The sequence below is a fragment of the Falco biarmicus genome, chromosome 3 (genome assembly GCF_023638135.1).
Source record: "Falco biarmicus isolate bFalBia1 chromosome 3, bFalBia1.pri, whole genome shotgun sequence".
Lineage (NCBI taxonomy): Eukaryota > Metazoa > Chordata > Aves > Falconiformes > Falconidae > Falco > Falco biarmicus.
This window is the reverse complement of record NC_079290.1, coordinates 118,204,444-118,221,181: the sequence shown is the minus strand read 5'-3', so window position 1 is coordinate 118,221,181 and position 16,738 is coordinate 118,204,444. Positions and strand designations below refer to the sequence as shown.

At 43.5% G+C, this 16,738-nt stretch overlaps 1 protein-coding gene across 1 annotated transcript; it reads right to left on the bottom strand.

Annotated features, from left to right (window-relative positions):
* Positions 1 to 717: 717 nt before the first annotated feature.
* AGO4 (argonaute RISC component 4) lies at positions 718 to 16,738 on the bottom strand. The gene is made up of 18 exons (XM_056331735.1): positions 16,361 to 16,738; positions 13,251 to 13,416; positions 12,418 to 12,538; positions 11,181 to 11,362; positions 10,646 to 10,782; positions 10,424 to 10,558; positions 10,160 to 10,247; positions 9,596 to 9,743; positions 9,396 to 9,515; positions 9,044 to 9,172; positions 8,748 to 8,881; positions 7,775 to 7,959; positions 7,312 to 7,471; positions 6,434 to 6,749; positions 6,053 to 6,187; positions 5,153 to 5,254; positions 4,729 to 4,928; positions 718 to 4,620 (listed from the first exon to the last, which is right to left on the bottom strand). Exons 1-18 carry the CDS (start codon positions 16,377 to 16,379, stop codon positions 4,512 to 4,514), a joined length of 2,586 nt encoding a protein of 861 aa, XP_056187710.1. The 5' UTR covers positions 16,380 to 16,738; the 3' UTR covers positions 718 to 4,511.

Below are 16,738 nucleotides of genomic sequence, written 5' to 3'. Positions count from 1 at the left end.
GGCAGCAGCACAAACCGGTGGGAACCGGACCCATCCCGCACCCACGTCAGGGGCAGGCACCGGCCTGGGCCCGGGGCTGTGCACAGGGCACCCGTGACAGCCACGGCCCTCCAACCACATTTACACCACTTTCAGAAGACTCGAGGATAAAGCCATTGTCCACCTTTAAGCTGCTTGGGCTCACCTGAGGCGCCAGTGTCTCCGTTCCCAAACCCACAGGATCTCCGCTGCAAAAAAAAAATTAAAACCTGGAAGCAGGGGGTTTGCTGAAAAGGCAGGTTATTTTAAGCAATCATGTGTCCCAAGTTCATTTATAGCTGTCATGTTTCAGCCTTTTTCTGTCCTTACCCTGGTATTTTTAGTGGAGTACGGTTGTCTGAGGACACAACAAACCCTCACCTGAAATAGAGAAGATGAATAAGCAAACAGCTCTTTCATTTATTAATTTGGGGCTCTCTAATATAGAATCACTTCTCCAGGCAGATACAGAGTCTGTGAACATCTTGTTTTCTCTAGACATCGCTATATAATTTCTGAGAACATTAAAAAAATACGCCCGTTATGAACATCTCCCCCTGCAGTTAGCACAGCCTCCGAAAACAGGTAATTTAAGCCCTCCTCTCAGGAACGCTAGAGATGTTATCCATGCATATTTCTATCCCTTTCTAAATCCTCACACATCAGAAATAAATAGGTTGTGGCAATGAGTTCCACAGGTTACACATTGTGTACAAGTTTTAATTAAAAGTTAAATAATTTAAGACATTTGTTTACAGGCAACAGTATCGGTTGCTCACTCTGTACATTGCATTTATTAGACATCAACAAGGAAAAACAGAACATTTGGCACAAGAATGCCATTTTTTTATTATTATTATTATTTTTGGACACATGAACACAAAATATCCCTGCAGGCTAAAAAAAAAAGAAAAGAATACATTGCAAGTTGTACACGACCAGCATCTTACCGCAACATGGGGCTGCTAACCCATCCATAACAGTTTAGAAAGAGTACCTCGTATTGCTATAGACATACATCCAGTCCAAATTTAATAAAATACAATTTTTAACATTACAAGTCTAACAATATAGAAACAAAAATTACATCATAAGTCAAAATGAACAAATGCAAACATTTTACATTAAAGTTTCAGCCTCTAGACATAGAAATATGAAAATGTCAATAGCAAGGTATAAGAAAATCTGTAAGTGATATTACAAGATCTTTCCTCCAGTGCACAAGGAAAAAACCTTGTAGTTGAAACAGTATTGATACAATGCCCTCCAAACCCTGCCTTCCTAAAATGAAAGCAGAGTTACTCCCTTGCTATTGAGCAAGAAAAAATCCTACAGCACATCCACAAAGGTAGTTTGGGGGGGGGTGGGGGGGTAGGTTTTGTCGAACGCTGGATCTGAACAAAGGTGCCCTTTCCCATCCGAAGAGCAAAGCTGTTGATAGAGATTAAACAACTCTGACGCGTGTGTCCGGGACGAGAGACATACTGCATGAAGCACGTTTGCCTGTACATCGCTGCCTCTTACGCCCTTTGGACGCAGCTACAGGCACTACACTAAACCGTGATACTTACAACAAGAATAAATAAGCCAGGCTGTTCAAATGTTTGAGACAGGCTAACTAGTGATTGCCAGAGCTTGTTCAGAATTCAGCTGTTCACAAAGCAAGCAGAACTGGTTAGAAAATGGGATTTCTGCCCCCCCCTTTTTTTTAAAAAAATTTTTTAAAATGTCAACCACCCCCTTCCCCAACTCTTTAAACTTTGCTACATTTAAAATCTTTCACACCACATAGCTAAACAGTGGCCAACAGGCTTTATTTATTTAAAAAAAAACAAACCAACAAAAAAGAAAAAAACAAACAAAAAAACCAAACCAAAACCAAAACACCCGAAGAACTACATCTACAGAATGCACATCTTCCCATTGATTGACACATGCATAACGATTCAGTCAGGCCCAAGGGGTTAATCCAGATCGTCAAGCCCAACCTCCAGACTTGGACTCAGACCTACGTAGGACAGCACTGCCGAAACTCTGATCTTACTGTTACCACCACGCAACAGTCCTGAACTTCAGCGCCCTTCTCCCAGAGCCACAGCACCGCGCCCTTAGCGGCGTTTTAACACAAGATCGGGTTCACGTCCTCACCCTGTGTCCCAGGGCCAGCCGAGGTCTAACAATCCACCTAGTCTGAGGTTAAATATTCAGTCCAGTCACAGGCAAACAAAGGAGAGGCTCTCACTTCACTCAATCTGAACTAGGAGTGCTTGGCACTGGACAACCAACTGGTGATAAAATTAAATATTTCTTATGCACCCTTGATTAAACCAGTCACATTCTTGCCTAGTGCACAAACTCAAAATAGCGATCTTTGATCCTATAAACCTAAAAAGGGTGCTCAGTTTCTTTTCAAGGTGCCGAAGTTCTCCATGTGTGTTGGGTCAGTCAGAGTTCATTCTAAAAAGGGTTTTTTTGTATTCTCCCTGAACGAGTACTGAGAAAAGCAGCCATCTAGCTGAAGCAGCGGTCAGTCTCCCACCCACATGTCCTGATTTTATTACACAAGTGAGGTATTCTTTAAAAAAAAATAAAATAAAAAAAAACAACTAAAAAGAATCTTTTTTTTCCCTCAATCTAAACCTGTCCACGGTACGTGCCAGGAGCAGAGTTCACTTCAGTCCCATTTTCAACAAAAATGAAAAAAATTTAAACTTAATTTAATGAGACGTACTACTTGAAAGAATATTATAAAACTGTTTGAAGACTGAGTTCAGTGTACTCTGGTACAACTGAAAAAAACCCCAGCATTTAGAAATGTAAACTTCCATTTATTTACAAGCTTAAAGACCGAAGGAAACAGCATTTCATATTGCTGAAATTTTGAGGGGGCTGGTTCCTAAGCTTTGGAACAGCAGACAACTTAGCAGCAAACCCCACACGAGTATCAGAGACCACAGTGCAATCGTTGGACTTCTCAAACTTCTGTTATCAAAGTAGTGGTGTTGGCTCTCCTCAGTTTAGGAATAAGCTTTTAATCTGTGCTAACTCAAGTTAACACTAAGAGGAATCTAGTCTTAATGTACTACAGATTCCAAGACTATTCATTGAAACCAAGCCCCTGTTCTTTATTACACTGAAAAAAGCCAAGCAGATTAAAAACCCCTAATTTCTAGGCTGGGACAGAATCAGTATATGAGACTTAGATTTGTTAAACATGCTGTTGAATGCAGTTGTGTGTGCAACCTAGATTCCCGGGGGGGAGGAAAAAAAAAAAAAGTTTAAAATGCTGGTACAAGTCCTTAGGTTGCCTGTCACACAATACATTTAGACTGTACAGATTGGCAAGCCTTTCCTACATGTAACACCCAGTTTCCAAGCTTATAAAAAATGTAGACAGGACACCAACAGTGAATATAAAACAGTTAAAAATAATTCTTAAAAAAAGCATGGAAGTGCGTCTTTTCTAATTAGTTTCAGAAACTGCCAAATTGTGTGTTCAGAAAACGACACGAGAATGTCGGTTAAACTCATGCACAATCCTCAGCTAGAAAATTACACTGTTAGGGGGGGCTTAAAAAACAAATATTTATTGCCAAAGTTAAACCCTCTATGAGAAAAAAGTTTTAAAATCACTTAGATTTATCAAACCACACAGCAGCATAAAGTGGGCACTTTTGTAAAAGTTTGCAAAATACCTAAAAGCTAATTTTTTTTGTTTTGTTTTTATAATTTTTAGAGGGGGAAATGATGGTTCAGTACTTGTTACGATACCATGGCAGTATTATTTGTAACCATTATAATTAAAATCTACTGACAGGCATCACTATCTGGTTATATTACACATTCACAGAACAAGAACCACCTATTTGAACTCGCAGTATAGTGCAATTGCTTTGCAGCCGAAGTCTGCAGAGATTAAAAAGATAGTTAGTAAAACTGACAAAAAACTGCAATACCTGTGAAAGTTATGTTTGTTAAAAGGCATTTACAGTAGTGAAGTCTAAAATCTCCATTAAAAAATCTATGGCCCCACACAATAGAACGATTACATTTAACCGGAGTAAAACATTTTGCCATAATACGCGTACTCACTAAGCAGTGCATGAAGACAGGGAATCAAGTCGTCATGATAAGCTAATGGGATGGGAAGATAACTTAAAAATGATAGCTAGCAAAATATTCAATAGAAACCTTTCGTGCCAAGTCCTTTAAAAATTTCAGGATGATCGGCCTTTTGCGCTTTGAGGTAAAAATTCAGTCCAATGCATCAGAAAAGACAGTCTATGAATTTCTATTACATAAAACAATGAAACAAATGGCTCAATTGTGTTGGTGCATCAGACATTGCTGTGAAGTACAGATTCAGTGCGACTGTTCAGAGCTGCTGGTAGTGGGCAGCCTGAAATCAGCTGGGCCCTAGCTATAGCAGTAGGCATTCAAAACATTTCAGGACTGCATGGGTTGTTGGTTTTGCCTCATCTTCCCAGATGCTCTCAAGCAAAATACATCGTATGCTGAGTATCGTGGTGGATCTGCACTGCCTTTGCCAGAGCCTGAGGATCACGGCCATTGCTCTGTCCTGACACATGGCTGCCTTCAGCACTGTAAAAACGCAGACACATACAGAGAACCATGAACAGTTGGGGCAAGGCGTACATAACTCGGGCCCGGGAGCTGGCTACCAAGACGACGAGGCACACAGTTCCTTACCTGTCATGATCCTTGTCCACAAGATGGTATCTCGCCCTAAACGCTACCAGCCTGGCATAGTACGCGGGAGCTGGAATAGAGACTGATCGCGTACACCGGACATACGTGTGACACAGCTGATATGTCAACAGCTGTAGTTCGTCTGCGGTAAAACAGTTGTCGTCCCACAAGACCTGGTAATGGGAGGGCCGGCTGGTTCCCTGCAGAGAACAGACGAACAGTCGGTTGGAGAGCACCACCAAAACCAGAGGCGGTACCCGAAGGCTGTACCTTCTACCAGTGCGCTGAGGAGCAAGTGCCAAACGGGCACTGAACTGATGTGACTGTCAAGTCTGCCAAGCTATAAACAGAAGCAACACTACTCATCGGGACAAGTGTAAGGATTTAGTCCTATGGCCTGAGCGCAGCAGAGTTGAAACATTACCTGAATTCCTGCATGGCTACAGAGGTAAAAGTCAAATTCAGAAGGATGCGTGATCGTGCTGTCCACAGTAGTGCCTGCTGGTACGTTGCCGCTCTTACCCACCTATTGAGGAAAGTTTATTATTAGCCTATGGTCTTTTTGGAAGTGACCCAAAAATGCCTCCTAAGGCAGGCTCTACTTAAAGCTGTTTGAGAACTTCCTGCTCAAAAAGGTGGAAAAATATTAAGGTCATTTACATAGGAGGAATGAAAATGTTCTCTGTGAGTTCATTTTTAGAAACTTCACCACATCCAACCGGTGTGTCATCAGAGAAAAATAAAATACTTGCCAGTACCATTAAAATTGCAGAGTGGGATAAAGCCTACACAAGTAATTCAGCATCTGAAAATGCAGGTTTTCCGAAATAAATTTATGTCATACCCTTGTTCGCACTCCCACCAGAGAGATCTGTATTTTTTAAGCAAACCTGAGATCAAGAACTTTCCTAAAGAAGGTTCCTTAGTTGACTTGTGGATTTGTGCCGTAGGCAAATCTTACAGATGCATCTGGGGACAGAACAGGCAACAAACTGAACAACCAGTTCAGTTTATAGTCAGGAATCCCAGACTATAAAAACCCAGGCTACTGCTCCAAGTACACAAATACAAGGATATAGAGTACGCCTACTCCAAAACGGGCTGGGAACAAGCTGTTCCATTTGACCGCTTGATCTAGAGCAATTACAAAAAAGGGGGAGGAACTGGTTATTTTGGTAGAGAAAGCATGTTACTGCACAGAACTGCTACTGCTTCTACAGATAAATTCAATTTTAGTGGGCAAGATGGATACCACCCCACTTAACCAAACAGTCTTACTTTCCTGTTGCCATCACCTCCTTCTTATGTAGTCAACATTACTTGCCCTTTCAGTTTTGTCAGCACAGAATAGCCTGGTGTGATGCCTTTTCTGCACAACAATGTAGGTTATTCCAGGTCTATAATCTTCTTCCAAACTAATACAGGCCTTCCGGATTGCTATCAGTTCTGGCCAAGCTACCTAGAAGTAGAAGATTGAACTATCAGGTGCTGAATTGAATAGATAAAATATTATTTTCATTTCTATGCTTTACAAATGCCACTTTGTAAGGAACATGATAGACATGATAACCATACACTGTGCCTGCTCAAGAAAACTCAATGAAACCGTTAATTATCCCCTTGACAAATGCAGTCCAAGTATACATATATGTATTTTCAAGGGCCAAACCCTTTTTATAAGCAACAACATGTCATTAGACAATACCTGCTTCATCTGTCCTTCTGATACTCCCCCTCTGTAGTAAATGATCCTTGTGGGCTTGAAACGAGTGGATTTGTAAAACTGGATCAATAGTTCTCGCACCATATTAGTCAGGTCCTGTATCACCTCCTGACTGTACAGCAGCTCCTGGGAGGTCTCCTGGCGCGAGGTCTGCACGCGCACCGTGGCACAGTAACGGCTAGGATGGCCATCCATGCTGCCTACCACAGCAGCGATGGAAGGCTTCTTTCCATCTCCAGCAGGAGGGTGAGTGACATCTGCTCCCAAAAAGATCACTGGCTGCTGGAACACCGATGGTCTGTATAATAAATTGAGGTTTATTAAATAATAAATAACAACAATAATAATACAAAGGAGGGGGGTGAGCAAGAGAAAAAATAATTACAGCTAAGGTATATCCAAACCATTCAACAGAACCAAGACCTTGTCAGAATCTTTAAGGATAAAGTTATCTGCCTCTCACAGTCCAGAGGGAACAGAAAATGAAAAGGACCAAAGGCAAAGTCACAAGCATTTATCCTAAGTCACTCCTCCTCACTCCTTTTCTTTCAATTTGGAAGGAAATACAGTATGCTTAAGGAGGTAGCAAGAGGAAAAGGTTAAGACTAAATGAACACAAAGGCAGGAAAAAGAGACATGGGAAAAAAAAGCCTTTGAGAGCTTGTTTCCACACACACTGCTGGATGGCTCTAACACTAGAGATGATCCTAGGCAGACTCTGAATGCAGGAGCCTCCTTCTGTTCACCTCAGACTGTGGGCATTTCTAAAGCACGTAGTATTTTGAAAGGTATCATTTTAGCAAACAAAACAAGGCTGTTTTGCTTGACAATCCAGACTACAAGGAGAGCTTTCATCTCACCTTTGATGAGGTACAAGTACATTGTTGATTCCTCCAAGCTTTGCATTTATCTTCAGACACAGGTTGGACAGCGTTTGTGGTGAGGTTTTTACCACATTCTTTACCTGAACACACTGAGTGGCCATTCCTAGAAGAGTGTCACCAACCCGCTTTACTTCAGCTGTGACAGAAGAAGAAGTTAGTGGTTCCAATACCTGAACAGTCAGTAAGTAGTTCCATCTGCTTTCTCCCCCCTCCCCCCAACATTACTGTAATTCAGATCCTTAGAAGTTCACTGACAAAGGTTCAGTTCGCTCTTTGGTAATACAGAAGTACTCCAATCAGGCCTGACAAACCATCACCAAAACCCGCTTTTAAACAGAACGTATAGCCTGCTCTGCCTCCTTCCTACTGCTGAAGCACATAATATGATGCCCCCACTTGCTGTACAACTAATTAACACTTTACAGCCTCTTCTCCATACCGTACACAGGCGTCTTTCCAGGCAGAATCACCACGATCAGCTGCAGACCAACGTAAGTCAGTTTTAAGTGTTTAAACATGGGCTCCACACTGTCTGCACCCTGGGCGTATTTGCAGAAGCAGGGTTGGCCTTGGATCGGCATCCCTGCGTCCTTGGAGATCTTGCGCAGCTGGTCAGTAAAACTCCTGTAGATGAAATACAAACTGATTTGTCCTGGATTTTCACTGTGTTTCACTTCACCATTCATTTTATCAATAAGATCTAAGCTATTCCAGCTATTTCACAGCACTTCCAATCTAACGCTAAAGTAATTATTTTTTAGCAAGTCTATCACTATAAGGAACTCACTAATACAACTCTAATTCTGTCAGAGGAAGTTTCATAAGCCTCTGTTTCTGTAATTTTAGAAGTCTTGCAGAAACAAACACACATCTGAGTAGAACATTCTGAGGCAGATTCTCAAATTAATATTGATGCTCCGGTAGATTTTTCACTCATTCACCAAACTTCTCTGAGCATTACTGCAACCATGACTCTTGCCAAACATTTGAGTAGTTCACCCAACCTGTATCTTTAGGATTCTGTAGCGTAATTTGAAGGACAAGGGAAGAAACATGGCGTATGTTGCCTGGGAGGCAGTGAAAGTTAAGAAAAAATTAGTTCAGGTTTTAGAATGAAAGACCCATCATCAGTTATTTGTAAAAACAACAGAACACAAGTGGAATGCAGCCTCCAGAGCAGGAAACACAGCCTCAGCTGTAAGGGAATTAATGCTTTTCCTAGCTGGCCAATTAGTTTATGAACTCTGTTGTAGTCTCCTCCCAAGCTGTAAATATTTAAGACACCGCAGAAGTCGTTTCCTCTTTTTACTATTAGATGCATGAAAAGCAACTCATACTGCATATCACCTTTCAGAAATATGAGGAAAATAAACCTTGAAAGAGGTATTCTGAATAAAGAAGAAAATACTTACTTTAGTAAGTCTTCCCTGCATTGTTTTTGAGGAGCAAAACAGGCCACAGCCCAAACTTTAATCTCAATGCCAGCATAGAACTGTTTCCCTCTCATGTCCCACACACCTTGGTTTGGTGTGGCCACAGTCTTGTTCTAGGTAAAAACCAAAGGCAAACTAAAAATAAAATGCTGCTTTGTTTTGAATATAGTCGAACAACGCTCATACAAAGGACACCTCAGGAGAAGATATACAAAACACTTAATGAATTTAAATAACCTCAGGACAAGGTATTTTACAAGGCATGGAAAACTCACCCTGCCTCCATACTGCAGCATTGGTGCTGGCAGAACTCGGCCTGTCAACTCTGTCATTTCATTATGGACAACAATACCAAACTCCTTCAGGTATGGATCAGGTCCACCAACCATACTGTTACTTTTCACCTGGTGACAAGAAAAGTATTTATGTAACTACACCTAATGCTTCAGGTGGCTCCGCCCTCTTTGCCATGAACAGGCTTTCTATTTAAAAGGATTGGTCTTAAAGAAGTCCAGTTTTTTAACTTCTGCGGTTCTTGGTCATTCTGTTTATCATTACGTGCACTACAGCGCTTCTGGAAGAACAGCAAGAAGTGACAAAAGTTGTTTAGCTGGACAAAACACTTACTAGTCTGCTGATTTCTTCCTGTCGGTCCGGTGCAGATCTTGCAGTTGCTTTTATCATAGTCGACGTCTGATTGTCCGTTAGCTTCTTTATACATCTCTGGCCTGCCACTATGTTACACACCTACATGGGAACAGTGAGAGATGGTGTAATACCGCCTAACAGAGGATATACCGCAATGCAAGGCAAAGTTAGATTCTTACCTCAAGCGGTAAGTATGTGTGTTTCTGTTCCTGTCCCACTTGGAGACAGGGAAGGTGAGGATATTTTAACTGCAGACTGTACTTCTGCTTAAAATACTGAGCTACTGTACACTCCATAGCTTGCCCATTTTCCAGCTGCAGAGGAAACCTATAAAGGACATTTGTTCTGGTTAGACTTTAAGATTGTTTTTATTAAAAGGAAAAAATTGCATGGAAAATCTATTGCAGACTAGAAATGCTGGAAACATTTATTTTCCTTAGCTACTGGATCTCTCCTTTATGAAAAGGATTTTATAGACTATATACTGAATTTTTCACAGCTATTTTAAAAATTACAGCCTTTCGTAACTATATTTAAAAGCCAGGATACAGCTTCAGCTTTCCTGTGTTAAAGGAAATAAAGCAGTGGTCTAAACCCACACTATCCCTCTACTCCACTAAGAGCAGACATTCCTGTAAAGCTTCACTGCCAGAATCAACTGTTCTTGCATAAACAATATACCTATTAGTACACCTAATAGGTTCAAGATTTTTTAAACTGTCTGAAAATGCTTGTATACATACGTCTGATGACTGGCTGGTCGCCGAGTAACGTTGCAGACCCGGTATTTTCTCTTCATCTGACCACAATGGGTAACCTCTACTTTTAGACCTGAAAACCCAACACAAAAGTCATCTAAATAAATTCAGGCACAGGAGTCGCCTTTGGGAAAGATGAAGGCAAAAAGGAATAGGCCAGCTTCCTGAGTGCCTTGCAAATTTTCATTACAACGTAATACGAGCACGTTTCCAGTATTCTGTTGCAGCAGCTTCAGTGCCAGCCTTTACCTCTGATTTCTTTGGTAAACTTGACACGCTGGGAGTCCGTCAGAGGCTTGGTTTGTTCATTGATGTTCTGAATGTCCAAGACCTCACACATGAACTCAATGATAGGCTGGGCACGATAGAAAGCAGTTGCTGACACTAAGATAAAAAAAAAAGAAAAGAGGACGTTCAATTTAGAAGCAGAACGAACTCTATTACATTAGCAAGACACAATTTCCTACATACCATCGATGTTGAGCATCATGTTCCACATGGCAGGCCTGACAGACTGGTGGAATCCAAACCAGACCTCCCTGCCGCCTCCCAGGGGGTGGTAATAACCTTCAGGCGGGGAGAAAAAGGAGCGACCCACAGGAGTGTACCTGAAAAAAAATAAGAAAATTAATACTTCAATCATTCCTTTCCAATACGCCTTTTTACATTCACGGCTACGGTGTTTAAAACACATTTCTACAGCACGTTAGAACAGTTAGAGCTCCCTTATGGCAAGCATACAAAGCCTTCACCGACAGCGCAGTTGGAAAGGCTACAGCAAATTCCCATTAGAAACATGACCGGCACATACAAGTCCTCAGTTCGGATCAGATTTCCTTATTCTAGTGCAAATTCGTAAGGCGGGCGTTGAATTACACAACTGCATCCCTCACCCCTTCTACATTAGCGAAGTGTAATAGCAGTAGAATAGCAGCAAGTAATAACTAATACAAACATTAAGACAGATACAAGACAAAGCCAGTCACGAAGGCACCAAAGCACCCACCTCATGGAAGGAAGGTGCCGTGTAATTACATCGAGTGCCTGTACAGAATCTTCAGGAACTTCATTCAAGTGCCCTGCCAGAGCTTCCAGCAGCAACTGAAGGCTGACGACTGATACCCACTGAATGGATACTTTAAAAGTCTGGTCCTTCCCCTCTCCTGGAAGCGTCACCTCCATATCCACCTGACACAGTCAGAACAGAATTAAGCACAAGCTTTTGTTACGGACTGCAGACTATCGCAACACTAACCAATGTTATGTTTTTCTCCTAGGTATCCTTTGAAACTATATTTTTGACCATTAGTTTGTGCAGTTCTCTTTAAATATTAGAATTGGTTTCCTTAGGATTTTGAAAGCTTGTAATTTATTCATCTGAGAAACTGCACTGAGGTATCTCTAAATGTAAATCTGAAGCAGTAATTCCTATGGTGATATCAAAGCTCTGGAAAACTGTGAGTCACCTTTTTTTTTTTTTTTAAGCCAGACAATTAATAGCAAGATGTCTTGCTAACCAAATGGGAAGGCAAGAAAAACTTTTGGTCAAAAAGAACTCATTGGGAAACACAGATGTCAAGAGTTCTAGCACAGCGCTTGAGATTATTCTCGCACACCCTCAGCCCAAAGGGTAAATGTCAACTCATTCTACGTACTCCTCATGGCACTGTACCAGCAATAACCAGATCTGTGGGGAGAAGAGTAGATGGGAGTTAAGTTGTGCATCAGGACTGGTTACTATAGATGGCAAACTGTTAGAGCCAGGGTGCTGGTGAGCACGGCCCAGGACGTGAAGGGCCAGCAGCTGATCTAGTAGTTGTTACAGAACAGGAGGATGTATCTCAACAGTGCAGCCAAACCAAACCAGTGTTATTTGTCATCTACAACTACTTTATCATTTAGCAACAGAACAAGGGTTAGAACAGAGAAAAGGGAAGTTTCTATCTGGGTGGAAAAAAGAAAAAAAATACCTGCTTGCAGACAAAAGAACACAACACATTTATTCACACTATCACTGACAAATTCTCCAACTAAAGAGCTGGGAACTAGAAACCTGAAGACAACAAACTTCAGTAAAACACCGTAAGTCCCTAGAGATCCCTGACTGGCACTGCCTGTCATTTCTAAGACTGTACTAACATGTGTGACAGCATTTTGCACTTATGTCAATAAAAGAACACTTTCCAAATGACACTGCAACAGTTTTCCCACCGAAACTTTAAACTGCTTACAGTAACACTTACTCTATCCCGGCCAATAGGTAATGGGTGTGCAGTATACATGTTCCGTTTCCCATCGTATCCAGGCTGCCGATCCCCAAATATCTGCATCTTGAAGTGTCTCACCATAGTATCCACCACCTCCCTACAGAGGGATTTATCGAGTTAGGTTGAAGAACAGAAAATCCAGCAATGGTCTTAAACAGTTTCTAATTCCTTTTTCACATTTTCTTAAATGAGGAAGGTATGGAAACAATGCACTGCAGCATGCACAAGTCAATACCAGGAGTTGTAAGAGTCACCTCCAGATGAAGGCACCCAAGTTTCACCATACAGGTGTCTATACACAAGGCAAGTATATGTACTGTCAGCAGAGATACGGCCAGAACAGGCAGTGGAATTTGAAGAGCTGTTCAAACACAGGAGTCAATACAAACCTCTGCCTTGAGGTGAGGGGGGTGCTCTGTGGATTGATTCTACTGACAAAGCACCCACCTGTGAACCCTAAAACGTTGGCATCGATCTGCAAGTCAAATTCCCTCCCCTCAGCTGCCAACACACGTTTGTATAACAGACTGTGGAACAATTATCAGGGACATTCACTTGTAGACTGTAAAATTAAAACAGCTGTAGTTCAACCCTTCATACATTTCCTAGAGCTTTCCAGATAACAGGCCAATTGCAAAACATCTTAATAAAAATAGGGAGAATACTGTATTCTAGTTCACTGAAAAGCAACTGCTAACCACAGTACAAACATAAACTGGCCTTGAGCAGCTGAAGAATTTATAGGATGTACAGCGTCCTTAAATTGAAGCATATACACTTTTTCATTTTCTTTATTAAGCAACTCATACCTGTTCACTCTTCGGGGGCGTTTTTCTGGTTTGATATCTACATCATAGTGATAAACGTCAATCTTGGGGATCTGAACCTGGAAATGATTGGCTAGGAGGCGGATGGGTTTCCCAACAGTTCCCAGGCCTGGGCGACGAGGTGGCTGGAAAAGGCTTGCTGGGGGCCCTAGGGAAATCAAGTAAATATGGATTGAAAAGTAATTGATCACTCAGTGCAGTATCCTTTCAGGTGTACTTTAACTGACTTTCTGACAGGGTAGAAAGAAATCTTAAGTAGCTTTCTGAGGTCGCAAGTGGAGGTGTTCCAAGTGGCTCAGCCTTCCAGCTGTTTGGAACTTCCAGGTAAAAAAAAAAAAAAAAAAGCGCGCTCCCTAAAGCACCTATAGGCTAGTGCCATAATTAATTCGTAAAATTTTTGTTACATTTATTCATGACTGTGGTTATGAACTTCACAGAATCCTGAGATGGAATACAACCATTTACATATTATGTATTTTTATGTAATGTAAAGATAAATATATTCCTACCACCACTTCTAAACTAGCCAATAGCCACACAAGCCACCTTTTTTCATTATTTTCACTACAGGCTTAAAGTTCGGATGTTAAGGATTGTCGCTCTTGGCATACTTAGGACATACACCCCCAATATTTATCTGACAATTGTATTATCTGGAAATGGGTAAGAGATATTTTTATTCTCAACTAAATTAAAAACATATTTCTATACTGGATCTAAGCTAAAACGGTTTCGTCATTTCCTTTACATCATGAACATATCACTTTTGTTAATAGCAAAATTCCTCTCCCCTAGAGCAATTTCATCCAATTTAAAACACGAAGTAAGGAGTGAGGAAAGGTTTAGGCTTTCTCCTAAAAGAAGAGTGAGGGAGAAAGCATAAAGACAGGTCTAGACTCCTAACAGATCTGGAGAAGGTAATTTATTTGGACAAAAGTAAGAGCTTCAGGAACAGTTCCAAGAGGAAATTATGAAAGGCTTGAAAAAGTACTCACATGCAAGCTAGTCACTAGTTAAGTCTTAACTTCCTCAAAGTGTTAAGATCTGCGATACCATGTTAACCAGATTAAACAACCTTTTCTTTTTATTAAATCTATCACAGCCTCAGTTGACACTGCACATAAAGCAAATTGAATTGGGATATTTTCATGGTTTTGTCTATATCTACCAGTGCTTGGTATGATCCAAGTTTGTTCCCTCTGCTGCGGGGGTGGGGGTGGGGTGGGGGTGGGGGGGGAGAAGTATTACAAGAACGCAGTAATAAACTGATCATAAAACTTTGAGCAAATTTAGTACTGCAAGAGTGTGTCAACCTGACAGTATCTACTTAAGTCAAAGGCTCACAGTTTACACCAGGATCTAAGAGGGGCAGATAAGCTGTGGGAGGATGAAACTCATATTTGGGTGCACTTCAGGGTGAAGCAACAAACTTTAACACAAACATAAACTAAACCCAGGACCAAATCCAAGGCGCCTTCTACACTGGGCTCGTAAGCTATCCAATGGCTAGTGCACTACCAGTTAAATTACTGATCTAACCCTAGAATATTTTTAAGCAGAAGTAATACTTAGAGCACGTAAGCAGCTGCAGCCCACTTGATACGTCAGCTCCCCAATGCTGCAGTAGCAGGGTGGCTGCTGGGGCCACCGACGTCCCACACAGCACATCGCTGGCCTGACTAACTGCGATCTGTCCAGGAGGAACCCACAACACAGTAGTTAAACCGGCTGCGAGGTACAGTTAGTACTTTAAAAAAACTACAGCTGTCTTGACAAGTGTGAATCATCAAGGGCAATCAAAGTTTGCTGTGCTTATTTGGATACTAGAGAGATGATCCATTAATCCCATGCTAATTAGTCTGAAGTAAGTGCAGGCAGTGACCTCCTGCAAGAGATTAAATGACAACTATATTTACCCATTTTCCTCCCTTGGTATCGACAAGTTCTGTAAACAGGCACGGCAATGCTGACCTCAGTCAATTTTGATCAAAGGAGATAAAGCACACACCTTTTCCTTTCTAAAGTTATTTCTCAAAGGATTCCAGAGAATAAGTTAAAAACTGTTTTCCCATTTGAAGCCAGGCTGCCAGTCATGCTTATTTTACCATGATTTTTGCCTGACCAGCCTGACTAGGGTTATATATGCTATTAGGTCTTCTAGTTTCTTCAGTGTCGATTACGTACTGAGCAGCCTCCACCAAGCTGCTTCAGGCAGGCAGCAGTTCTACAACACTAAAAGAGGATCTGCCTCCACAGCTGTAAGTCGTGGGGACACCACGCTACATCATACATACATGCATCAGACTTTCCAGTTCAGCCCTCCACTGCCTTAAAATCTGGATTCTTCTGGAATCGCACCTCTCTGTCCATGCACATTTTCCTATCATGCCAAAATTAACGCTATTTTAATTATACCAGTAGTTCGAATGGGAACTTGATGGATAAGATGCGCAGACCGTTTAGGTCAAGAGACACCTCTTGCAGCCACTTGACAGATAATCACGGACACAAGTAGGAAACTGCTACGTGCAGAATACCACCGATAAAGAGAAAAAAGTTTGTTTAAAAAAAATAAAAAAACCACCCTATTTTCAAGAAGGTATCAGGCAAAACAATGGCTCAACATCTAAAATAAAACTTAGGACGGCAGAGCTGACAGGGCTGAGGGGCAGGGAGCACGTGGCTGCGGACCCCCAGAGCCCCCTGAGCGCCGCCGGCTCGGGGGGGTGTCACCCGGTAGCCCCCCCGCGGGAGCTCCCACCGGCGGCGGCAGCCCGGGCACACGCAAACCCCCTCGGAAAGTTGCGCGACCCGCGACAGCTCCTGCGGGCAGGGCAGCGCCCGCCGTGCCGCCCGCCAGCGGCCTGCGGTGGGGTCAGCGCGGCGCCGGGCCCGGCCCGCCACAGGCCGCGGCGACTGCCGGCCGCCGGCCGCGAACGCCCGAGGATGGCGGGGGCAGCCCCCGCCGCCGGCCGGGCCCGCGGCCTCCTCCCCCCGCGCCGGCACGGCCCCGCCGCCTGACAGGGCCGGCGCTGCCCACCACCCGCCAGGCCGCGGCCGGGCCCCCGCACCGCCCCCTCCGCGCCTCTCACCGGGTCCCAGCGCCTCCATGGCGGCGGCGGCGGCGGCGGCGGCCTCGCTGCGGTCCCCGCCGGCCCCGACGACCGCCCCGGGCCCCGCCGCCGGCCCCGCCGCCGCCGCCGCGTAGCGCTTGATCTCGGGAATATTGGCTCCGGGGTGGGGGCCCGGCGGGGGAACGGGGGCGGCGGCGGCGGGGCGCGGGGAGGAGGGCGGCGGGGCGCGGCGGGGAGCGGCCCCCGCGCTCCGCTTCCCCGAGCGGCGGCGCAAACAATCCCCCCGCTGCGCCGCCGCCGCCGCCGCCGCCGCCGCCGAGCCCGAGCCCGCGCGCGCCCCCGCCGCCGCCAGCACGCGCCGCCTCCCCCTGCGCGCGCCCCCCGCCGCCCGGGCGA